This window comes from Nerophis ophidion, linkage group LG15 (genome assembly GCF_033978795.1).
Source record: "Nerophis ophidion isolate RoL-2023_Sa linkage group LG15, RoL_Noph_v1.0, whole genome shotgun sequence".
Taxonomy (NCBI): domain Eukaryota; kingdom Metazoa; phylum Chordata; class Actinopteri; order Syngnathiformes; family Syngnathidae; genus Nerophis; species Nerophis ophidion.
Window position 1 is genome coordinate 49,513,831 of NC_084625.1, and position 26,187 is coordinate 49,540,017.

The 26,187-nt window shown below is 42.7% G+C and overlaps 1 protein-coding gene and 1 non-coding gene across 6 annotated transcripts in view; both read right to left on the reverse strand.

Annotated features, from left to right (window-relative positions):
- Positions 1 to 445: 445 nt before the first annotated feature.
- LOC133569755 (retinal-specific phospholipid-transporting ATPase ABCA4-like) overlaps positions 446 to 26,187 on the reverse strand; it is a 170,282-nt gene continuing 144,540 nt past the window's right edge. For 4 of the 5 annotated variants that reach the window (XM_061922331.1, XM_061922332.1, XM_061922329.1 and 1 more), the window contains 6 exons: positions 23,980 to 24,121; positions 23,780 to 23,914; positions 13,874 to 13,977; positions 13,712 to 13,804; positions 6,617 to 6,866; positions 446 to 6,039 (listed from right to left, as the gene is read on the reverse strand). In XM_061922331.1, coding sequence (XP_061778315.1) covers positions 5,920 to 6,039; positions 6,617 to 6,866; positions 13,712 to 13,804; positions 13,874 to 13,977; positions 23,780 to 23,914; positions 23,980 to 24,121 — 844 coding nt within the window. In that variant the 3' untranslated portion in view covers positions 446 to 5,919. Of the gene's footprint in view, positions 6,040 to 6,616; positions 6,867 to 13,711; positions 13,805 to 13,873; positions 13,978 to 23,779; positions 23,915 to 23,979; positions 24,122 to 24,381; positions 24,468 to 26,187 lie in introns of those variants that run through there. The other variant, XR_009809877.1, reaches the window with a different exon arrangement.
- On the reverse strand, positions 8,809 to 8,880 carry trnae-cuc (transfer RNA glutamic acid (anticodon CUC)). Its single transcript has one exon. It is a non-coding gene; the product is annotated as a tRNA-Glu (tRNA).

Here is a 26,187-nt window from a genome sequence, read left to right on the forward strand (position 1 = left end):
TGTACGGTGGACAGGCCCTCGGGAGGTGATCTTGTGAACACTTCCTGAGGATCCTTGATGCCGAGGTATGTTCATCTATTTTGCTGTGATCTCGATAGCCTGCTGATCGTGAGCCGCAGCGGGATGGATGGATATATATGTATATATATATATGTATGGATATATATATGTGTGTGTGTGTATGTATATATATATACAATATATGGGTATATTTTCTAATAATGTCTGTACTGTAAACCTTGAGTTGTTAAAGTTCATGTGCACCTCTCTCCTCAAGTGTGTATGTGTGTGTGTATGAGTGGATGTGACTGTTTGTCATTTTAACTGTAAAATCTAATAAAATATATTTGCACAAAGAAAAATGTAATATAATCCGGTCCCCTCTATGTCTGAAAATAGACCCAATGGCAGTGTGCCTTACAATCCGGTGCACCCTATGGTCCGGAAATTACGGTAAGTAAATGGTCATAGGGAAATTATCTTTATTTATTTGGTTGTTGGTTCCAGGAACATTACATTCATGTCTGAAAAAGCGCAAAAAGTGAAAAACAAAACAAAAAACCCTGCATGAGGCTGATATCGAAAAGTGTTGAAATGCACTGAACAACAATTAGCTTTTGCAAGCTGCAAATGTTTTACATTAAAAAAAACGGTTGATTATTTTTGCATAAAGTGCTAAGACTATATTATGTTTCACATGCTTCGTTCGTGTAACTAAAAAGGCAAAAAAAAAGCTTGGCATCTGAATTAAAAGCAATTCCCACTTACTGAGCGCCTTGGTCCTGGTCCTACAGTCCGGGGCTGTCTGCAGGCACAGTCATTGCTACAAAGACAGTCCTTGAAAAACTGCAGAGTTTTTCCACTTCTTCACATATTTAAGGTGCCATTCGAAGGGTTGAACTGCGTTTTATAGTCGAGTCCGGCACCAAAATCGAGGTCAAAAGTGTCTTTGACAAAGAAAAAAAACGGACAGATTATCTCATTTTAAGTACGAAACCCAAAACCAGTGAAGTTGTCACGTTGTGTAATTGGTAAATAAAAATAGGATATAATATTTAGCAAATCATTTTCAACTCATATTCAATTGAATAGACTGCAAAGACAAGATATGTCATGTTTACACTCTACTATGCAAAGCCACAGCCATTTATCAACAACACCCAGACACGCTTCAACCGAGAAAGTTGAGGAATGCTCATTAAAAACTTATTTGGAAGATCCCACAGGTGAACAGGCTAATTGGGAACAGGTGGATGCCATGATTGGGTAGAAAAGCAGCTTACGTGAAATTCTCAGTCGTTCCCAAACAAGGTTTGCCGCTTTGTGAACAAATGCGTAAGCAAATTGTCCAACAGTTTAAAAACAAGATTTCTCAACCAGCTGCTGCAAGGAATTTTGGAGAAATCAGTGCACGTAAGCCATGATATTACGGACCTTCGATCCCTCAGGCGGTACTGCGTCAAAAAGCGACATCAGTGTGTAAAGCAGGGGTCTCAAACTCAATTTACTTTGGGGCTGGGGGCGGGGGGGTTGCTTGCAGAGTTTACAGTCACGGTAGCACAATTAGCCCCGAACGGGCTAACATCACGACTAACATACTCTCTATCGAAGTATCAGCGCTGGGGTCCAGTGCATCACAGTTTTGTATTGTCGCTCGGTCCTTCGGCGGAGTGCTTCGGAAGCTACCGGGCCTCTCATCTCCCCCCGCCCGGACTGTTTACATCGGCGTCGGGGGAGCGAGAGAGCGAGATTGACAGAACGAGCAGGCGGGCGGGCGAGGGAGAAAGAGCGCATGCAGGTCTAGTGGAAAATCGGCAAAACGTTTCTCTGCTTGCATCATGCAAGTGATGTCAATGTTTGGCCCTTGAGAGCCATATACCACACCGTGAGTGGTAGATTCCTTCAGCTCCGCACACAACGCTGTCAAACACCATTCATATAAAACTAGCGGGCCACACTGGCTTTAAACTTTCATATTAAGGTGGGGGCCGCAAAATAACGTCTCGCGGGCCGCAATTGGAGTCTGAGACCCGTGGTGTAAAGGATATCACCACATGGGCTCAGGAACACTTCAGAAAACAACTGTCAGTAACTACAGTTCATCGCTACGACTGTAAGTGCAAGTTAAAACTCTACTATGTAAAGCGAAAGCCATTTATCAACAACACCCAGCAACGCCGCCGGCTTCGCTGAACCCGAGCTCATCTAAGATGGACCGATGCAAAGTGGAAAGGTGTTCTGTGGTCTGACGAGTCCACATTTCAAATAGTTTTCGGAAAATGTGGGCGTCGTGTCCTCCGGACCAAAGAGGAAACATGTGTGTATATGATGAAGGACAAAACACGGATGACCACACCAACATTTAAACATGCAGTATTTAGTATTTGGTGTGAACAGTCGGAACAACTTAAGCTGTACATCCAGCCAGAATGGGAAATAATTCAACCTGTAAAGCTTCAAAAGTTGGTCTCCTCAGTTCCCAAACATTTACTAAATGTTGTTTAAAGGAAAGGCCATGTAACACAGTGGTAAAAAAAAAATGTTTTTGCTAAGTAAATGATTATTTGCCCCAAAAAAATGAAGTTTTCAAGTGTGAACATTAATTATCTCGTCTTAGCAGTTTAGTCAATTGAATATAAGTTGAAAAGGTTTAGCAAATCATTGTATTCTGTTTTTATTTACCATTTACACAAAGAGTTAACTTACCTGGTTTTGGGGTTCTAGAATGCATATTATGAGACAAACACATGGGCTTAACACAAAAAAGCCAAGGAACAAAAGTAAGCACTTTTGGCCTTAATTTCAGATATTCATTTATGCACCGAAGTTGAATCGAGGCAACTAGACTCTTCCTGTTGAAGATGTTTCACCAGAAACCCAGAAATGGAGGTGTGAAGTCTCCGTTTCTAGATATACCTAATGGGCGTGTCGCTGGTTGGTGACCACTCTACCTGGGGAATCATGGTCTTGGGCTCATAGAAGAAGAGAGAACATGTTCAGTCAACTCCAGACCATGTCTCGGAAACCTAACAATCAGGTTAGAAATCTCGGGGACTCAGGCACTCCGCGTTAAGTCAGTAACATCTGCAGCTTTTTACCAGCTACGAACATTGCCAAAATCAAAGGAATAGGGTCAAAATCTTTGATCATAACCAATGCCTTGGTCACCAGCAAGTTAGACTACTTCCCACTGGGCTCTATGAACAAGAAGAAGTGGCTGAAGAGAGGGAAGTTTGAGCTTGCCATACTCAGGCTGCTGCCCCTGCGACCAGACCTCGGATAAGCGGAAGAAAATGGATGGACATTATTCACCCACAGAACTTTGGTTATTGCGAGAGTTCTGGTTGGACGGCTTTTCCAGGGTGGAGTGCCATCTCCGGGTTGGGGAGGAAACCCTGCCCCAAGTGGAGGAGTTCAAGTACCCCGGAGTCTTGTTCACGAGTGAGGGAAGAGTGGATCGTGAGATCGACAGGCGGATCGGTCTGGCGTCTTCAGTAAAGCGGACGTTGAATCGATCCGTCGTGGTGAAGAAGGAGCTGAGCCGGAAAGCAAAGCTATCGATTTACCGGTCGATCTACGTTCCCATCCTCACCTATGGTCATGAGCTTTGGGTTATGACCGAAAGGACAAGATCACGGGTACAGGCGGCCGAAATGAGTTTCCTCCGCCGGGTGGCGGGTCTCTCCCTTAGAGATAGGGTGAGAAGCTCTGTCATCCGGGAGGAGCTCAAACTAAAGCCACTGCTCCTCCACATTGAGAGGAGCCACATGAGGTGGTTCGGGCATCTGGTCAGGATGCCATCCGAACGCCTACCTAGGGAGGTGTTTCGGTCACGTCCGACCGGTAGGAGGCCACAGAGAAGACCCAGGACACGTTGGGAAGACTATGTCTCCCGGCTGGCCTGGGAACGCCTCGGAATTCCCCGGGAAGAGCTGGACAAAGTGGCTGCTGCCCATGCGACACGACCTCGGATAAGTGGAAGAAGATGGATGGATTATTCACCCACGGAACTTTTGTTAATGCGAGAGTTCTGGTTGGACGGGACACATTTCCAGGGTGGAGTTCCATCTACGGGTTGGGGAGGAAACCCTGCCCCAAGTGGAGGAGTTCAAGTACCCCGGAGTCTTGTTCACGAGTGAGGGAAGAGTGGATCGTGAAATCGACAGGCGGAATGGTGCGGCGTCTTCAGTAAAGCGGACGTTGAATCGATCCGTCGTGGTGAAGAAGGAGCTGAGCCGGAAAGCAAAGCTATCGATTTACCGGTCGATCTACGTTCCCATCCTCACCTATGGTCATGAGCTTTGGGTTATGACCGAAAGGACAAGATCACGGGTACAGGCGGCCGAAATGAGTTTCCTCCGCCGGATGGCGGATCTCTCCCTTAGAGATAGGGTGAGAAGCTCTGTCATCCGGGAGGAACTCAAAGTAAAGCCACTGCTCCTCCACATCGAGAGGAGTCAGATGAGGTGGTTCGGGCATCTGGTCAGGATGCCATCCGAACGCCTACCTAGGGAGGTGTTTCGGACACGTCCGACCGGTAGGAGGCCACGGGGAAGACCCAGGACACGTTGGGAAGACTATGTCTCCCGGCTGGCCTGGGAACGCCTCGGGATTCCCCGGGAAGAGCTGGACAAAGTGGCTGCTGCCCCTGCGACACAACCTCGGATAAGTGGAAGAAGATGGATGGATTATTCACCCACGGAACTTTTGTTAATGCGAGAGTTCTGGTTGGACGGGACACATTTCCAGGGTGGAGTTCCATCTACGGGTTGGGGAGGAAACCCTGCCCCAAGTGGAGGAGTTCAAGTACCCCGGAGTCTTGTTCACGAGTGAGGGAAGAGTGGATCGTGAAATCGACAGGCGGATCGGTGCGGCGTCTTCAGTAAAGCGGACGTTGAATCGATCCGTCGTGGTGAAGAAGGAGCTGAGCCGGAAAGCAAAGCTATCGATTTACCGGCCGATCTACGTTCCCATCCTCACCTATGGTCATGAGCTTCGGGTTATGACCGAAAGGACAAGATCACGGGTACAGGCGGCCGAAATGAGTTTCCTCCGCCGGGTGGCGGGGCTCTCCCTTAGAGATAGGGTGAGAAGCTCTGTCATCCGGGAGGAACTCAAACTAAAGCCACTGCTCCTTCACATCGAGAGGACCCAGATGAGGTGGTTCGGGCATCTGGTCAGGATGCCATCCGAACGCCTACCTAGGGAGGTGTTTCGGTCACGTCCGACCGGTAGGAGGCCACAGAGAAGACCCAGGACACGTTGGGAAGACTATGTCTCCCGGCTGGCCTGGGAACGCCTCGGAATTCCCCGGGAAGAGCTGGACAAAGTGGCTGCTGCCCATGCGACACGACCTCGGATAAGTGGAAGAAGATGGATGGATTATTCACCCACGGAACTTTTGTTATTGCTAGAGTTCCGGTCGGACGGGTTTTCATGTGAAACATTTCCAGTGTTCTGTGTTAGACTAAGAAGCCACGGATGTCTTGATACCGCCGGATTGCCTAAAAAGAACACAGAGTTAGCCCCATCTTTGGACACTTCTCCTTCGACTCCCATCCTTACACACTACAAAATGTTGGTAATTAATGTTTAAATATATGCGGTTTCCGCGGATATTTCACACGGCTGAAATAAGGAGAAACATCTTCAACGAACACGGACTCCGGTTGCTTCGATTGAACCTTTGCGGACTACCATGACCAGGCAGACTGAGGCTCTACTCGGACTTCATTAATGTAAACAAGTGATGTGCAACAATTAAACTTTGTCCGAAATGTACGCCGTTACCACTTTGTCTTCTTCCACCTTCTTGTAACGCGCTTGGTGGTTCTGCCTACGAAAACAAGGATTGGGCCCCGAACCCCAAAAAGCTACGTCCGTCAAGTACGATCGCCTCCCAAAGCAAGTAAAGCTTCTTTACTTCCTGAGTCTCTTCACGGGGGTGCCCTGACCACCGTGCTGTGCCCCGGCAGCTTTCGGGTGCAGAACTATGGCCTCGTCTTCTCTTGATTGCTGTTTGGCAAAATTCACAAAGACCTTCAAGAAGGGACACACATGCAAGCTTGGTGAGAAAATATTCACATTCCTCTCTTATATATATTATCACATAACTTTAGTATGTTTAAAGTCAGTTGCTGTAGTGATTTGCTATTGTGCTCAAGCAGCATATTTTCTATCTGTGCAAGGACAAAACTTCTTGTCTGAGGGGTGGCCTCAGCCGCAGATGTCATCTTTGTTATAGCCCGCTAACAGCCAAGGACTTCAAGGACCTCAACGAAGATAAGATGACAGCACTCAGACGAAGCAGAAACAAGGAAATCACAAGGCCCCAGCCCATTCCGTCACATATTGTACGTACTGGACCTGCTTTGCATAATATATGTGACCACTCCTTTTAGAGGCGGCCTCAGTGATGTTAACTATGGAACTCCTGAATAGATAGAGGGATGTGGGAGCTGAATCTCTTAGACTGTGACTAAGTGTGCAGCTCCATGCGTTCTCCTCATGAGCTAAATTGAACTTTGTCTCTGCATGGTTCCTTGCTTCTTGTCTGATTAAAAGATGTCATCATTGTTTGAACCTGACACTCTTTAAACTTTTTTTTTTTTCTCACCTGATCGAGAGTGGTCTGTGACACCGAGTAGTCCTCGATGTTGAGCTGGTCTTTGTTGGCCAGGACCATCTGGAAGATCCTTGCCAGGGAGGAAGAGGCGATCTTGTACTGCAGGGTGTTGTAGTGTTTTTCCCTCTGGACGCAGCCGGGGAAGGTGCTCTCCATGAAGGCTTCGGCCGGGTTCAGATCGGGGGCGCAGCCGGCCTTGGCGGCCCTGATCTTCATGGTCACCACGTAGCCATCGCCAAACCTGACGGTGACGACAGGTTTAATTTCAATCGTAGCTTACGGATTTCTGAGCTGTATCGATGTACCCTGTGCCAAGATCTAAAGACATCAGATACTAGTCCCGCCTGTCTAAGATAACTTGTACCGTATTTTTCAGACAATAAGGCGCACTTAAAACCTTTTCATTTTCTCAAAACTCGACAGTGCGCCTTATAACCCGGTGCGCCTAAAATTATTAATTATTAACAGAATTATTCTGTACATGTTAGAATAATTATGCGTAAGTTATCACACAACTCTTATGCTTAAAGGCCGTTGCTATAGTTATTATCAATTGTGCTGAAGTTGTACTTTTCCTAGGGGTGTAACGGTACGTGTATTTGTATTGAACCGATTCGGTACGGGGGTTTCGGTTCGGTTTGGAGGTGTACCGAACGACACGGACATATTAAGTAGCGCACCGAGCGTCATCTGTTGCGCTCACGACAGAAGGGTGGGGGTCCAGGGGAACTATCTGACCATAAGTGCTCATTTCATCACAGCAGAGTGGGAGAGGAGAAGACACGCCCCCTCTAAGAGAGTCACCTTGTGCAGGTACTGACACAAGCAGTGGAGAAAAGGAGAAATCCCTTTTTACGTGGCACTGTTTTTCATTAATTATGTTAAAAAGAAGATATTATGCCTTGTGCACTTGAACTAGATTTTATATATTTTAATTTAATAATTTAAAAGTGTTGCAAAACTCCGTGAGTTTTTTGATCCGTTGCACCCCTACGAGGCACCATGAATTGATTTACGTGGACCCCGACTTAAAACAGGTTGAAATACTTATTGGGGTGTTACCATTTAGTGGTCAATTGTACGGAATATGTACTGTACTGTGCAATCTACTAATAAAAGTATCAATCAATCAAAAAAACAACAACACACGGCATGCTAGTAACGACCGGGCTATGATAGACTGACCATACCTCCTCTTTTCACCGGACATGTCCTCTTTTGCGGGGCTGTCCGGGTGGAGTTTCTTAAATGCCTCAAATGTCCGGCATTTTAAGTTAGGGTTGCGTGTATTTTCAATGTACGTTCAAGGTTAAGAAGGGGTTCAAAACAAGACAATTTGTGCACACAGCAGCATTCGTGAGGGAGGGCCAGAGACAGACAGAGCGAGAGAGTTATGATAAACATGCATGCGTCGCCAGGCTCTGATTTAATTTTTTAATATCTATAGCAGGAGTGTCAAAAGTGTGCCATTTGCGGCACACACCTAATGTTTTAAAGGCCCATGGCACATTCTAAAAATACTATCAAAATAAACAAAAACATAAACAAAAGTGAAATAAAAAAGCTTAAAGGCTAAGTGTAATTTAGAAAAAAGTTGCAACGTTGACTAATTAAACAAAGCTGTTTTTTTTTTTCTTTCAAACTGTCATTGCTTAAAACATAATATTGAATCAAAATCAATGTTATTATGAATTATTGACCTATCCAAGTTTCCCATTACTTCACATCAAAATATTTTTGGTGGACGATTTTGCAAATTGTTAAATAAATAATCCAAAAATTTATCTTTTCTTTATTTCTTATTGTACCGAAAATGAACCGAACCGTGACCTCTGAACCGAGGTACGTACCGAACCGAAATTTTTGTGTACCGTTACACCCCTAACTTTTCCATCCGTGCAAAGGGACAATTTACAATCTTGGACTGCAAGTCGTCTCTTATCAGTGTTTGTGTCCGGAACATCGAGTGCCGTGACGCAGACAAAGCAGAGACAGGGCGATATCACGAGTGTTAGCACGTTTGCATTTCTAAATTGATTGAGACTTGTATTAGTAGATTGCATAGTATAGTACATATTCCGTACAATTGACCACTAAATGGTAACACCCCAATAAGTTTTTCAATACGTTAATCAATTCATGGTAAAAAAAAATTGACTGCTCCCAGACAGGTTGAACGACGTTTCCCTGACCGGGAATCGAACCTGGGCCATGGCGGTGAGAGCACCGAATCCTAGCCACTAGACCACCAGGGAGCAAACTATATAAATGGGCCTTCAGAAGCAGCCTCGGTGATGTAACCAGGGACCTCCCAGATAAACAGAGGAGCACGTGGGTCTGGACCTTAGAACGGTGGTGGGAGATTGTAACTGAGTGTGCAGCCCCAAACATCTCTCCTCATTGAGCCAAATTGAACTCTGTCTCTGCATGATTCCTTGCTTCTTGTCTGTTTAATAGACGTCATAAGTGTTTGAACCCGGGTTTATGAGGCGCACTGTCGATTTTTGAGAAAATGAAGGTACAAACCCCGTTTCCATACGAGTTAGGAAATTGTGTTAGATGTAAATATAAACGGAATACAATGATTTGCAAATCCTTTTCAACCCATATTCAGTTGAATATGCTACAAAGACAACATATTTGATGTTAATACTGATAAACAGTTTTTATTTTTTCTTGCAAATTAACTTTAGAATTTCATGCCAGCAACACGTGACAAAGAAGTTGGGAAAGGTGGCAATACATACTGATTAAGTTGAGGAATGCTCATCAAACACTTATTTGGAACATCCCACAAGTGTGCAGGCTAATTGGGAACAGGTGGGTGCCATGATTGGGTATAAAAACAGCTTCCATGAAATGCTAAATAATTCACAAGCAAGGATGGGGCGAGGGTCCCCAAATTGTAAGCAAATTGTCGAACAGTTTTAGAAGAACATTTCTCAACGAGCTATTGCAAGGAATTTAGGGATTTTACCATCTACGGTCCGTAAAATCATCAAAAGGTTCAGAGAATCTGGAGAAATCACTGCACGTAAGCGATGATATTACGGACCTTTGATCCCTCAGGCGGTACTGCATCAAAAACCGATATCAGTGTGTAAAGGATATCAATCAATCAATCAATCAATGTTTACTTATATAGCCCTAAATCACTAGTGTCTCAAAGGGCTGCACAAACCACTACGACATCCTCGGTAGGCCCACATAAGGGCAAGGAGAACTCACACCCAGTGGGACGTCGGTGACAATAATGACTATGAGAACCTTGGAGAGGAGGAAAGCAATGGATGTCGAGCGGGTCTAACATGATACTGTGAAAGTTCGATCCATAATGGATCCAACACAGTCGCGAGAGTCCAGTCCAAAGCGGATCCAACACAGCAGCGAGAGTCCCGTTCACAGCGGAGCCAGCAGGAAACCATCCCAAGCGGAGGCGGATCAGCAGCGCAGAGATGTCCCCAGCCGATACACAGGCGAGCAGTACATGGCCACCGGATCGGACCGGACCCCCTCCACAAAGGAGAGTGGGGCATAGAAGAAAAAGAAAAGAAACGGCAGATCAACTGGTCTAAAAAGGGAGTCTATTTAAAGGCTAGAGTATACAAATGAGTTTTAAGGTGAGACTTAAATGCTTCTACTGTGGTGGCATCTCGAACTGTTACCGGGAGGGCATTCCAGAGTACTGGAGCCCGAACGGAAAACGCTCTATAGCCCGCAGACTTTTTTTGGGCTTTGGGAATCACTAACAAGCCGGAGTCCTTTGAACGCAGATTTCTTGCCAGGACATATGGTACAATACAATCGGCAAGATAGGATGGAGCTAGACCGTGTAGTATTTTATACGTAAGTAGTAAAACCTTAAAGTCACATCTTAAGTGCACAGGAAGCCAGTGCAGGTGAGCCAGTATAGGTATATATGTATGTATATATGTATATAAAGGTATATACAGTATAGGTATATATGTATGTATATATGTATATAAAGGTATATACAGTATAGGCGTAATGTGATCAAACTTTCTTGTTCTTGTCAAAAGTCTAGCAGCCGCATTTTGTACCAACTGTAATCTTTTAATGCTAGACATGGGGAGACCCGAAAATAATACGTTACAGTAATCGAGACGAGACGTAACAAACGCATGGATAATGATCTCAGCGTCTTTAGTGGACAGAATGGAGCGAATTTTAGCGATATTGCGGAGATGAAAGAAGGCCGTTTTAGTAACGCTTTTAATGTGTGACTCAAAGGAGAGAGTTGGGTCAAAGATAATACCCAAATTTTTTACCGTGTCGCCTTGTTTAATTATTTGGTTGTCAAATGTTAGAGTTGTATTATTAAATAGAGTTCGGTGTCTAGCAGGACCGATAATCAGCATTTCCGTTTTTTTGGCGTTGAGTTGCAAAAAGTTAGCGGACATCCATTGTTTAATTTCATTAAGACACGCCTCCAGCTGACTACAGTCCGGCGTGTTGGTCAGCTTTAGGGGCATGTAGAGTTGGGGGTAATCAGCATAACAGTGAAAGCTAATACCGTATTTGCGTATGACGTCACCTAGCGGCAGCATGTAGATGCTGAAGAGTGCAGGGCCAAGGACCGAACCCTGGGGAACTCCACACGTTACCTTAACGTAGTCCGAGGTCACACTGTTATGGGAGACACACTGCATCCTATCAGTAAGATAAGAGTTAAACCAAGACAGGGCTAAGTCTGACATACCAATTCGTGTTTTGATACGTTCTAATAAAATATTATGATCGACGGTATCGAAAGCAGCGCTAAGATCGAGGAGCAGCAACATAGATGACGCATCAGAATCCATCGTTAGCAATAGATCATTAGTCATTTTTGCGAGGGCTGTCTCCGTGGAGTGATTTGCCCTGACACCGGATTAAAAGGTTTCACATAGATTGTTAGACGCTAAGTGTTCATTTAACTGCTCCGCAACAATTTTTTCGAGGATTTTTGAAATAAAGGGAAGGTGAGACACCGGTCGGTAGTTTACCATGAGGTCAGGATCGAGGTTAGGTCTTCTAAGAAGAGGATGAATAACCGCTTTTTTGAATGCTAGGGGAACAGTGCCCGAGGAAAGTGATAAGTTTATAATATTTAGCACTGATGGACCTAATAATACAAAGAGCTCCTTGATCAGTTTCCCAGGAAGAGGGTCAAGTAAACATGTTGTTTGTTTTATTCCATTTACATGTTGTAACAATTCCTCTAATGTTATTTCCTCAAAACGAGAGAAACTATTTTGGAGGGCAGTATCCGCCGTATATACAATCGTGTCAGTGTTAATAGAACCCTTTGCAGCTGGGACGCATTGTCTTTAATCTCCTTTCTAATGACTTCAATTTTCTTACTAAAGAATTGCATAAAGTCATCAGCTGATCACCACATGGGCTCAGGAACACTTCAGAAAACCACTGTCAGTAACTACGATTTGTCGCTACATCTGTAAGTGCAAGTTAAAACTGTACAATGCAAAGCGAAAGCCGTTTGTCAACAACACCCAGGAACGCCGCCGGCTTCGCTGGGCCAGAGCTCTTTTAAGATGGACTGATGCAAAGTAGAAAAGTGTTCTGTGGTCTGACCAGTCCACTTTTCAAATTATATTTGGAAACTTTCGACGTGGTGTCCTCCAGAACAAAGAGGAGAACAACCATCCAGATTGTTATAGGCGCAAAGTTCAAAAGCCAGCATCTGTGATAGTATGGAGGTGCATTGGTGCCCAAGGCAACATTAATGCTGGATGGTCCATACAGGTTTTGAAACAACATATGTTGTCATCCAAAGTTATCATGGACGCCCCTGCTTATTTCAGCAAAACAATGCTAAGCCACGTGTTACAACATTCAATCAATCAATCAATGTTTACTTATATAGCCCTAAATCACAAATGTCTCAAAGGACTGTACAAACCATTACGACTACGACATCCTCGGAAGAACCCACAAAAGGGCAAGGAAAACTCACACCCAGTGGGCGGGGAGAATTCACATCCAGTGGGACGCCAGTGACAATGCTGACTATGAGAAACCTTGGAGTGGACCTCAGAAGTGGGCAACCCCCCCTCTCTCTAGGGGACCGAAAGCAATGGATGTCGAGCGGGTCAACAGCGTAACTTCGTAGTAAAAAACCAACATCAATCTCTAAAGGATATCACCACACGGGCTCAGGAACACTTCAGAAAACCACTGTCACTAAATACAGTTTGTCGCTACACCTGTAAGTGCAAGTTAAAGCTCTACTATGCAAAGCGAAAGCCATTTATCAACAACATCCAGAAACGCCGCCGGCTTCTCTGGGCCCGAGATCATCTAAGATGGACTGATGCAAAGTGGAAAAGTGTTCTGTGGTCCGACGAGTCCACATTTCAAATTGTTTTTGGAAACTGTGGGCATCGTGTCATCCGGAACAAAGAGAAAGAGAACCATCCGGATTGTTATAGGCGCAAAGTTCAAAAGCCAGCATCTGTGATGGTATGGGGGTGCATTAGTGCCCAAGGCATGGGTAACTTACACATCTGTGAAGGCACCATTAATGCTGAAAGGTACATACAGGTTTTGGAACAACATATGCTGCCATGTAAGCGCCGTCTTTTTCATGGACGCCCCTGCTTATTTCCGCAAGACGATGCCAAGCCACCTTCAGCACGTGCTACAACAGCGTGGCTTTGTAAAGAAAGAGTGCGGGTACTTTCCTGGCCCGCCTGCAGCCCAGACCTGTCTCCCATGGAAAATGTGCGGCGGATTATGAAGCGTAAAATTTCGACTTAACTGTTCATCAAGCAAGAATGGGAAATAATTCCACTTTCAAAGCTTCAACAATTAGTTTCCTCAGTTCCCAAACGTTTATTGAGTGTTAAAAGAAAAGGTGATGTAACACAGTGGTGAACATGCCCTTTCCCAACTACTTTGGCATGTGTTGCAGCCATGAAATTCTGATTATTACTTGCAAAAAAAAATTAAGTTTATGAGTTTGAACATCAAATATCTTGTCTTTGTAGTGCATTCAACTGAATATTTATTAATTTATTTTATTGTCGCAGAGTCAAAAAGTGGACGAGCAGGAAAGTGACCAACTTGTATTTGAGTTGCTGAATGGTTCCGAGACACTTGAAGGAGCCGTTGACCATGATGGCCAGACGTGTGCAGAGCGCCTCACATTCCTCCATGCTGTTAAAGGCACAGCGAACCGTTATGTTCCAAACTACTCCTAAATCCACATTCGGAAGTGTGGCGCACCTGTGTGAGGTGAGGACGACAGCTCGTTTCTCCTGGATCACGCTCACGATGGAGCTCCAGAGGAAGCGCCTGGACAGCGGGTCCATGCCTGTGGTGGGTTCATCCTGACAGGGAGAACAAAAAATACACATTTTGCTTACATCAGGGGTGTCAAACTCAAATACAGAGTGGGCCAAAATGTAAAAACTGAACAAAGCCGCGGGCCATAATTGAACAAATTAGCCTTTTAATAGGACCTAAACAAGTTTTGCAATGAATATTGAACAAGCAAGGCTTATGTTATTTTATAGTGACATGCAAAATTGACTTTCAAATCATAATAATAATTAAAGCTGCAAGCAGCGTTGGTCGGGTCCGCCTTTGGCCGCTGCCGAGCCCTGGTCTAAGTCAGACCTACATAGAGGTCTTTGTTTCATGTCTCTACGACATTCCTAACAGAAGTTACAAGCAGTTTTGTCTGGGTTTTTTCCTAGGGGGCGCTGGAGCGCAATTTTGACTTTTGGGGTTTGGTTTTTTATTAGATGGCAATTTTCGCCAGTCCTGATGTGTGTGTAAAATTTGGTGAGTTTTAAAGCATGGTAAGGGGGTCAAATTACAGATCGGCGTTTCTGGATGTTGTTGATAAATGGCTTTCGCTTTGTATAGTAGAGCTTTAACTTGCACTTTGAAGCATTTTAAAGGGGTCAAATTACAGCTCAAAGAGACAAAAATGACATTTTTTAGGTAACTTTGCGCAGGGGTTCTTTGAAGGCGCGTAAAATCAAAACCGGAGCAGTAATCAAAACTCTGTTCTATACTTTTAATCAGAAGGGTTCAATCTCTCTCCTGTGCGAATTTGAAGCCGAAACGACAAACGCGCTCAGAGGAGATAACTTTTGAAAAAAGGTGACGGGTGCTTACATCAGGGGTGTCATACTCAAACACAGAGTGGGCCAAAATGTAAAAACTGAACAAAGCCGCGGGCCATAATTGAACAAATTAGCCTTTTATTAGGACCTAAACAAGTTTTGCAATGAATATTGAACAAGCAAGGCTTATGTTACTTTATAGTGACATGCAAAATTAAGTTTCAAATAATAATAATAATTAAAGCTGCAAGCAGCGTTGGTCGGGTCCGCCGTTGGCCGCTGCCGCCGCCGCCGTGTCCGAGTCCTGATCTTAGTCAGACCAACATAGAGGTCTTTGTTTCATGTCTCTACGACATTCCTAACAGAAGTTACAAGCAGTTTTGTCTGGAAAAAGGTGACGGCTTTTTACAAAACTTTTATTTTGAAGGGGTCATTGCCAACTTCCTGTTGATTTTAACTGAAAGATGCCACCTATCAAAATGTAGGTCTAAGTGAGACCAACATAGGGGTTTTTGTTTCATGTCTGTCCGACATTCCTACCAGAAGTTACAAGCAGTTTTATCCGTTTCCTCTTCCTAGGAGCAGTTTTTTCTGTGTTTTTTTCAAAAATTGCAATAGAGCGCAATTTTGAGTTTTAAGGTTTGGTTTTTTCACTAGATCGCAATTTCTGCCAGTCCTGATGTGTGTGCCAAGTTTGGTGAGTTTTGAAGCATTTTAAGGGGGTCAAATTACAGCTCAAAGAGGCAAAAATAGCATTTTTTGCGTAAATGTTGCTTTGAATGAGTTTTTGCAAAATTTCTGTTGATTTTGGGTATTGACGTTTTTTATTGGAAATGTAGGTCTTAGTCAGACCTACACAGAGGTTTTTGTTTCATGTCTCTACGACATTCCTAACGGAAGTTACAAGCAGTCTGTTTTTTGTGTCTTCCTAGGGGGTGCTAGCGCGCAATTTAAATTTTTGGGGTTTGGTTGCTTAATAAGTTGGTCTGCCGCTCCATACCGATGTGTGTGTCAAATTTGGTGAGTTTTGAAGTGTGTTAAGGGGGTCAAATTAGGGTGCGAAGGTGCGAGCGCGCCTTGGGTTGCTGTCCCCGATCCCCACTGTCGAAGGCGCCTTGCTGACACTATTTAATGCATTGTGAAAGTAATGCAGTTGTTGTATTGAAGTGAAAATATCAAGCTTCCTGTTGATTTTTGCTAAAGTATGTTAATTATTCAAATGTAGGTCTAGGTCAGACCTACATAGTGGTTTTTGTTTCATGTCTCTCTGACATTCCTACCGGAAGTTACAAGCAGTTTTGTCTGCGTTTTCCTCCTGGAAGTAGTTTGTCTGTGTTGTATTCCTAGGGGGCGCTAGAGCACAATTTTGAGTTTTGGGGTTTGGTTTTTTTATTAGCTCGCAATTGTTGCCAGTCCTGATGTGTGTGCCAGGTTTGGTGAGTTTTGAAGCATTTTAAGGGGGTCAAATTACAGCTCAAAGAGGCAAAAATTACATTTTTTAGGAAACTTTGCGCAAGGCGTCTTTGAAGGCGCGTAAAATCAAAACCTTAAAACTTATCAAAACTTTGATCTATACTTTTATTCAGAAGGGTCCAAACTCTCTCCTGTGCGAGTTTGAAGCCGAAACGACAAAAGCGCTCAGAGGAGATAACTTTTGAAGAAAGGAGACGTTTTTTCACAAAACTTTTATTTTGAAGGGGTAATTGCCAACTTCCTGTTGATTTTTTCTGCTAGCTGTCAATTATTAAAATGTAGGTCTAAGGTAATTGCCAACTTCCTGTTGATTTTTTCTGCTAGCTGTCAATTATTAAAATGTAGGTCTAAGTGAGACCTACATAGAAGTTTTTGTTTCATGTCTTTCCGGCATTCCTACTGGAAGTTACAAGCAGTTTTGTCTGTTTTCTCTTCCTAGGAGCAGTATTTTCTGTGTTTTATTTAAAAATTGCGCTAGAGCGCATTTTTCATTTTTCGGGATCGGTTTTTTCATTATATCGCAATTTCTGCTAGTCCTGATGTGTGTGCCAAGTTTGGTGAGTTTTGAAGCATTTTAAGGGGGTCAAATTACAGATCAAAGAGGCAAAAGTAGCATTTTTTTTTGAAAATTTTGCTTTGAATGGGTTTTTGCAAAATTTTTGTTGATTTTTGCCCCAGAAGATACAATTATGAAATGTAGGTCTAAGTCAGCCCTATATAGAGGTTTTTGTTTCATGTCTCTACGACATTCCTAACGGAAGTTACAAGCAGTCTCTTTTTTTTTTTTCCTAGGGGGCGCTATTGCGCAATTTTGATTTTTATGATTTGGCTGCCTAATATGTTGGGAAGGCATGAAAGACCGACGTGTGTGTCAAATTTGGTGAGTTTTGAAATATGTTAAGAGGGTGAAATTGGGGCGCGACGGTGCGGAAGAAAGAAAGAAAGAATAAAACGTTACAGGAACAATAGGGTCCTTGCCTATGGCAAAGGACTCCTGTGGAGTCCTTTGCCATAGGCAGGGCGGACCCTAATAATTAAAGCTGCAAGCAGCGTTGGTCGGGTCCGCCGTTGGCCGCCGCCGCCGTGTCCCGAGTCCCGATCTTAGTCAGACCTACATAGAAGTTTTTATTTCATCACTCTACGACATTCCTAACAGAAGTTACATGCAGTTTTGTCTGGAAAAAGGTGACGGCTTTTTACAAAACCTTTATTTTGAAGGGGTAATTGCCAACTTCCTGTTGATTTTAACTGAAAGATGCCACCTATCAAAATGTAGGTCTAGGTGAGACCTACATTGAGGTTTTTGTTTCATGTCTGTCCGACATTCCTACCAGAAGTTACAAGCAGTTTTATCTGTTTCCTCTTCCTAGGAGCAGTTTTTTCTGTGTTTTATTCAAAAATTGCAATAGAGCGCAATTTTGAGTTTTAAGGTTTGGTTTTTTCACTAGATCGCAATTTCTGCCAGTCCTGATGTGTGTGCCAAGTTTGGGGAGTTTTGAAGCATTTTAAGGGGGTCAAATTACAGCTCAAAGAGGCAAAAATAGCGTTTTTTTTCAAAAATTTTGCTTTGAAAGGGTTTTGCAAAATTTCTGTTGATTTTAGGTATAGGAGTTTCTGATGGGGAATTTAGGTCTAGGTCAGTTCTACATAGAGGATTTTGTTTCATGTCTCTACGACATTCCTAACGGAAGTTACAAGCAGTCTGTTTTTTGTCTCTTCCTAGGGGGCGCTAGCGCGCAATTTTAATTTTTTGGGTTTGGTTGCTTAATAAGTTGGTCTGCCGCTCCATACCGATGTGTGTGTCAAATTTGGTGAGTTTTGAAGCATGTTAAGGGGGTCAAATTAGGGTGCGAAGGTGCGAGCGCGCCTTGGGTTGCTGTCCCCGAGCCCCACTGTATCAAACACCTTCGTGCCACTATTTAATGCATTGTGAAAGTAATGCAGTTGTTGTATTGAAGTGAAAATATCAAGCTTCCTGTTGATTTTTGCCAAAGCATGTCAATTATTCAAATGTAGGTCTAAGTCAGACCTACATAGTGGTTTTTGTTTCATGTCTCTACGACATTCCTACCGGAAGTTACAAGCAGTTTTGTCTTTGTTTTCTTCCTAGGAGCAGTTTGTCTTTGTTGTATTCCTAGGGGGCGCTAGAGCACAATTTTGAGATTTGGGCTTTGGTTTTTTTATTAGCTCGCAATTGTTGCCAGTCCTGATGTGTGTGCCAAGTTTGGTGAGTTTTGAAGCATTTTAAGGGGGTCAAATTACAGCTCAAAGAGGCAAAAATTACATTTTTTATGAAACTTTGCGCAAGGCGTCTTTGAAGGCGCGTAAAATCAAAACCTTAAAACTTATCAAAACTTTGATCTATACTTTTAATCAGAAGGGTCCAAACTCTCTCCTGAGCGAGTTTGAAGCCGAAACGACAAACGCGCTCAGAGGAGATAACTTTTGAAGAAAGGTGACGTTTTTTCACAAAACTTTTATTTTGAAGGGGTAATTGCCAACTTCCTGTTGATTTTTTCTGCTAGCTGTCAATTATTAAAATGTAGGTCTAAGTAAGACCTACATAGAAGTTTTTGTTTCATGTCTTTCCGACATTCCTACCGGAAGTTACAAGCAGTTTTGTCTGTGTTTTCTTCCTAGAAGCAGTTTTTTCTATGTTTCATTCAAAAAATTTTGTAGAGCGCAATTTTGAGTTTTATAAAAAATTTTTTTCGTTAGATCGCAATTTCTGCCAGTCTTGATATGTCTGCCAAGTTTGGTGAGTTTTGAAGCATTTTAAGGGGGTCAAATTACAGCTCAAAGAGGGAAAAATTGCATTTTTTGCGAAAATTTTGCTTTGAAAGGGTTTTGCAAAATTTCTGTTGATTTTAGGTATAGGCATTTCTAATGGGGAATTTAGGTCTTGGTCAGACCTACATAGAGGATTTTGTTTCATGTCTCTACGACATTCCTAACCGAAGTTACAAGCAATTCATTTTTTGGCTCCCTAATATGTTGGGGAGAAACTCCTCACCGACGTGTGTGTCAAATTTGGTGAGTTTTGAAGCATGGTCAGGGGGTCAAAATACAGCGCATAGGCGAGTATCGGTGCGGAAGAAAGAAAGAATAATAAAACGCTACAGATTCAATAGGGTCCTTGCCATGGCAAAGGACAGAGTCCTTTGCTGGCAGTGCGGACCCTAATTAAAGCTGCAAGCAGCGTTGGTCAGGTCCGCCTTTGGCCGCTGCCAAGCCCTGGTCTAAGTCAGACCTACATAGAGGTCTTTGTTTCATGTCTCTACGACATTCCTAACAGAAGTTACAAGCAGTTTTGTCTGGGTTTTTTCCTAGGGGGCGCTAGAGCGCAATTTTTATTTTTAGGGTTTGGTTTTTTATTAGATGGCAATTTTCGCCAGTCCTGATGTGGGTGTAAAATTTGGTGAGTTTTAAAGCATGGTAAGGGGGTCAAATAACAGATCGGCGTTTCTGGATGTTGTTGATAAATGGATTTCGCTTTGTATAGTAGAGCATTAACTTGCACTTTGAAGCATTTTAAAGGGGTCAAATTACAGCTCAAAGAGGCAAAAATGACATTTTTTAGGTAACTTTGCGCAGGGGTTCTTTGAAGGCGCGTAAAATCAAAACCGGAGCAGTAATCAAAACTCTGTTCTATACTTTTAATCAGAAGGGTTCAATCTCTCTCCTGTGCGAATTTGAAGCCGAAACGACAAACGCGCTCAGAGGAAATAACTTTTGAAAAAAGGTGACGGGTGCTTACATCAGGGGTGTCATACTCAAACACAGAGTGGGCCAAAATGTAAAAACTGAACAAAGCCGCGGGCCAGAATTGAACAAATTAGCCTTTTATTAGGACCTAAACAAGTTGGTGACGGGTGTTTACAAAACTTTTATTTTGAAGGGGTCATTTTAACTTCCTGTTGATTTTTGCCGAAGGATATCAATCATCTAAATGTAGGTCTAAGCGAGACCTACATAGAAGTTTTTGTTTCATGTCTTTCCGGCATTCCTACTGGAAGTTACAAGCAATTTTGTTTGTATTTTCTTCCTAGGAGCAGTTTTTGCTGTGTTTTATTCAAAAATTGCGCTAGAGCACAATTTTGAGTATTGGGATTTGGTTTTTTCTTTAGATCGCAATTTCCGCCAGTAATGATGTGTGTGCCAAGTTTGGTGAGTTTTGAAGCATTTTAAGGGGGTCAAATTGCAGCTCAAAGCGGCAAAAATAGCATTTTTTTGCGAAAATTTTGCTTTGAATGGGTTTTTTGCAAAATTCTTGTTGATTTTTGCCCTAGAAGATACAATTATGAAATCTAGGTCTAAGTCAGCCCTACATAGAGGTTTTTGTTTCATGTCTCTACGACATTCCTAACGGAAGTTACAAGCAGTCTGTCTTTTTTTATTCTTTCTAGGGGGCGCTAGAGCGCAATTTTCATTTTTGGGGGATTGGTTGCTTAATATGTTGGGAAGGTTTGCTATACCGACGTGTGTGTCAAATTTGGTGAGTTTTGAAGCATGTTAAGGGGGTCAAATTACAGCGCGTAGGTGCGGAATAATAATAAAACACAGCAGTTTCAATAGGGTCCTTGGCCCATGGCAAAGGACTCCACAGAAGTCCTTTGCCATGGGCCAAGGACCCTAACAGGAGTCCTTTGCCATGGGCCAAGGACCCTAATAATAATTAAAGCTGCAAGCAGCGTTGGTCGGGTCCGCCTTTGGCCGCTGCCAAGCCCAGGTGTAAGTCAGATCTATATAGAGGTCTTTGTTTCATGTCTCTACGACATTCCTAACAGAAGTTACAAGCAGTTTTGTCTGGGTTTTTTCCTAGGGGGCGCTGGAGCGCAATTTTGACTTTTGGGGTTTGTTTTTTTATTAGATGGCAATTTTCGCCAGTCCTGATGTGTGTGTAAAATTTGGTGAGTTTTAAAGCATGGTAAGGGTGTCAAATTACAGATCGGTGTTTATGGATGTTGTTGATAAATGGCTTTCGCTTTGTATAGTAGAGCTTTAACTTGCACTTTGAAGCATTTTAAAGGGGTCAAATTACAGCTCAAAGAGGCAAAAATTAAATTTTTTAGGAAACTTTGCGCAGGGGTTCTTTGAAGGCGCGTAAAATCAAAACCGGAGCAGTAATCAAAACTCTGCGAATACATTTTAATCAAAAAGGTTCAATCTCTCTCTTGTGCAAGTTTGAAGCCGAAACGACAAACAAGCTCAGAGGAGATAACGTTTGAAAAAAGGTGACGGGTGTTAACAAAACTTTTATTTTGAAAGGGTATTTGTCAACTTCCTGTTGATTTTTCCTGAAGGATGTTATTTATCTAAATGTAGGTCTAAGTAAGACCTACATAGAGGTTTTTGTTTCATGTCTTTCCGACATTCCGACAAAACTGCTTGTAACTTCCGGTAGGGAAGTTACAAGCAGTTTTGTCTGTTTTCTCTTCCTAGGAGCAGTTTTTTCTGTGTTTTATTCAAAAATTGCGCTAGAGCACATGTTTTAATTTTCGGGTTTAGTTTTTTTCATTAGATCACAATTTTTGCCAGTCCTGATGTGTGTGCCAAGTTTGGTGAGTTTTGAAGCATTTTAAGGGGGTCAAATAACAGCTCAAAGCGGCAAAAATAGCATTTTTTTGCGAAAATTTTGCTTTGAATGGGTTTTTGGCAAAATTCTTGTTGATTTTTGCCCTAGAAGATACAATTATGAAATCTAGGTCTATGTCAGCCCTACATAGAGGTTTTTGTTTCATGTCTCTACGACATTCCTAACGGAAGTTACAAGCAGTCTGTTTTTTTTTTATTCTTTCTAGGGGGCGCTAGAGCGCAATTTTCATTTTTGGGGGATTGGTTGCTTAATATGTTGGGAAGGTTTGCTATACCGACGTGTGTGTCAAATTTGGTGAGTTTTGAGGCATGTTAAGGGGGTCAAATTACAGCGCGTAGGTGCGGAATAATAATAAAACACAGCAGTTTCAATAGGGTCCTTGGCCCATGGCAAAGGACTCCACAGAAGTCCTTTGCCATGGGCCAAGGACCCTAACAGGAGTCCTTTGCCATGGGCCTGCGGACCCTAATAATAATTAAAGCTGCAAGCAGCGTTGGTCGGGTCCGCCTTTGGCCGCTGCCAAGCCCAGGTGTAAGTCAGATCTATATAGAGGTCTTTGTTTCATGTCTCTAAGACATTCCTAACAGAAGTTACAAGCAGTTTTGTCTGGGTTTTTTCCTAGGGGGCGCTGGAGCGCAATTTTGACTTTTGGGGTTTGTTTTTTTATTAGATGGCAATTTTCGCCAGTCCTGATGTGTGTGTAAAATTTGGTGAGTTTTAAAGCATGGTAAGGGTGTCAAATTACAGATCGGCGTTTATGGATGTTGTTGATAAATGGCTTTCGCTTTGTATAGTAGAGCTTTAACTTGCACTTTGAAGCATTTTAAAGGGGTCAAATTACAGCTCAAAGAGGCAAAAATTAAATTTTTTAGGAAACTTTGCGCAGGGGTTCTTTGAAGGCGCGTAAAATCAAAACCGGAGCAGTAATCAAAACTCTGCGAATACATTTTAATCAAAAAGGTTCAATCTCTCTCTTGTGCAAGTTTGAAGCCGAAACGACAAACAAGCTCAGAGGAGATAACGTTTGAAAAAAGGTGACGGGTGTTAACAAAACTTTTATTTTGAAAGGGTATTTGTCAACTTCCTGTTGATTTTTCCTGAAGGATGTTATTTATCTAAATGTAGGTCTAAGTAAGACCTACATAGAGGTTTTTGTTTCATGTCTTTCCGACATTCCGACAAAACTGCTTGTAACTTCCGGTAGGGAAGTTACAAGCAGTTTTGTCTGTTTTCTCTTCCTAGGAGCAGTTTTTTCTGTGTTTTATTCAAAAATTGCGCTAGAGCACATGTTTTAATTTTCGGGTTTAGTTTTTTTCATTATATCGCAATTTCTGCTAGTCCTGATGTGTGTGCCAAGTTTGGTGAGTTTTGAAGCATTTTAAGGGGGTCAAATAACAGCTCAAAGCGGCAAAAATTGCATTTTTTTGCGAAAATTTTGCTTTGAATGGGTTTTTTGCAAAATTCTTGTTGATTTTTGCCCTAGAAGATACAATTATGAAATCTAGGTCTAAGTCAGCCCTACATAGAGGTTGTTGTTTCATGTCTCTACGACATTCCTAACGGAACTTACAAGCAGTCTGGTTTTTTTGTATTCTTTCTAGGGGGCGCTAGAGCGCAATTTTCATTTTTGGGGGATTGGTTGCTTAATATGTTGGGAAGGTTTGCTATACCGACGTGTGTGTCAAATTTGGTGAGTTTTGAAGCATGTTAAGGGGGTCAAATTACAGCGCGTAGGTGCGGAATAATAATAAAACACAGCAGTTTCAATAGGGTCCTTGGCCCATGGCAAAGGACTCCACAGGAGTCCTTTGCCATGGGCCAAGGACCCTAATAATAAAACCTGACAGTTTCAATAGGGTCCTTGGCCCATTGCAAAAGGACTCCTGTGGAGTCCTTTTGCAATGGGCCAAGGACCCTAATTACACGGGGCCAGAGTTTGACACCCATGGCTTACATTATTGGGAGGTTTAGTCCGGATGTGGGACTCACCAGCAGGACCAGAGCGGGACAGCCGATCATGGCGATGGCTGTTGACAGTTTCCTGCGGTTCCCGCCGCTGTAGGTGCCGGCGCTTTGTCCGGCGTACTCGGCCAGACCCAGCTTCTGGATGGCCCACTCCGCTATCTGCAAACAGGTGGGTTCACGCCCCTGCATGCAGGTCTTAAGTACGTGGTCCTGCTCCTCCTCACCCGGCTGATCTCCGCCTCGGGGACCCCGCGGAGGCGAGCGTAGAGGTGAAGGTGTTCTCTTCCAGTCAGCAACTCATCGATGGCGTCGAACTGCGGGCAGTAGCCCATGTTTTGGTGGACGTCCAGGATGTTGGTCAAAATGCTGAAAAGAGGACAAATTTTGTTATTCCACACCAAAACATCATCGATGTTCAGTGGGGCAAGAAAGTATTTAATCAGCCACCGATTGTGCACTTAAAATGATGACAGAGGTCTGTAATTAGGGTCCGCAGGCCCATTGCAAAGGACTCCACAGGAGTCCTTTGCAATGGGCCTGCGGACCCTATTGAAACTGGTGCGTTTTATTATTATTCCGCACCTATGCGCTGTAATTTGACCCCCTTAACATGCTTCAAAACTCACCAAATTTGACACACATCGGTCTGGCATGCCTTCCCAACTTATTAGGCAGCCAAACCAGAAAAATCAAAATTGCGCGCTAGCGCCCCCTAGGAAGGAAAGAAAAACAGACTGTTTGTAACTTTCGTTAGGATTGTCGTAGAGACATGAAACAAAAACCTCTATGTAGGGCTGACTTAGACCTAGATTTCATAATCGTACCTTCTAGGGCAAAAATCAACAAAAATTTTGCAAAAATCCATTCAAAGCAAAGTTTTCGCAAAAAATGCTATTTTCGCCTCTTTGAGCTGTAATTTGACCCCCTTAAAATCCTTCAAAACTCACCAAACTTGGCACACACATCTGGACTGGCAAAAATTGCGATCTAATGAAAAAAACAAATCCTAAAATCAAAAAATGCGCTCTAGCGCAATTTTTGAATAAAACACAGCAAAAACTGCTCCTAGGAAGAAAACACAAACAAAACTGCTTGTAACTTCTAGTAAGAATGCCGGAAAGACATGAAACAAAAACTTCTATGTAGGGCTGACTTAGACCTAGATTTCATAATTGTACCTTCTAGGGCAAAAATCAACAAAATTTTTGCAAAAACCCATTCAAAGCAAAGTTTTCGCAAAAAATACTATTTTTGTCTCTTTGAGCTGCAATTTGACCCCCTTAAAATCCTTCAAAACTCACCAAACTTGGCACACACATCAGGACTGGCAAAAATTGCGATCTAACGAAAAAAACAAATCCTGAAATCAAAAAATGCGCTCTAGCGCAATTTTTGAATAAAACACAGCAAAAACTGCTCCTAGGAAGAAAACACAAACAAAACTGCTTGTAACTTCTAGTAAGAATGCCGGAAAGACATGAAACAAAAACTTCTATGTAGGGCTGACTTAGACCTAGATTTCATAATTGTACCTTCTAGGGCAAAAATCAACAAAAATTTTGCAAAAACCCATTCAAAGCAAAGTTTTTGCAAAAAATGCTATTTTTGCCTCTTTGAGCTGTAATTTGACCCCCTTAAAATGCTTCAAAACTCACCAAACTTGGCACACACATCTGGACTGGCAAAAATTGCGATCTAATGAAAAAAACAAACCCCAAAATCAAAAAATGCGCTCTAGCGCAATTTTTGAATAAAACACAGCAAAAACTGCTCCTAGGAAGAAAACACAAACAAAACTGCTTGTAACTTCTAGTAAGAATGCCGGAAAGACATGAAACAAAAACTTCTATGTAGGGCTGACTTAGACCTAGATTTCCTAATTGTACCTTCTAGGGCAAAAATCAACAAAAATTTTGCAAAAACCCATTCAAAGCAAAGTTTTCGCAAAAAGTGCTATTTTTGCCTCTTTGAGCTGTAATTTGACCCCCTTAAAATGCTTCAAAACTCACCAAACTTGGCACACACATCTGGACTGGCAAAAATTGCGATCTAATGAAAAAAACAAACCCCAAAATCAAAAAATGCGCTCTAGCAAAATTTTTGAATAAAACACAGCAAAAACTGCTCCTAGGAAGAAAACACAAACAAAACTGCTTGTAACTTCCAGTAAGAATGCCGGAAAGACATGAAACAAAAACCTCTATGTAGGGCTGACTTAGACCTAGATTTCATAATTGTACCTTCTAGGGCAAAAATCAACAAACATTTTGCAAAAACCCATTCAAAGCAAAGTTTTTGCAAAAAAATGCTATTTTTGCCTCTTTGAGCTGTAATTTGACCCCCTTAAAATCCTTCAAAACTCACCAAACTTGGCACACACATCTGGACTGGCAAAAATTGCGATCTAACGAAAAAAACAAACCCCAAAATCA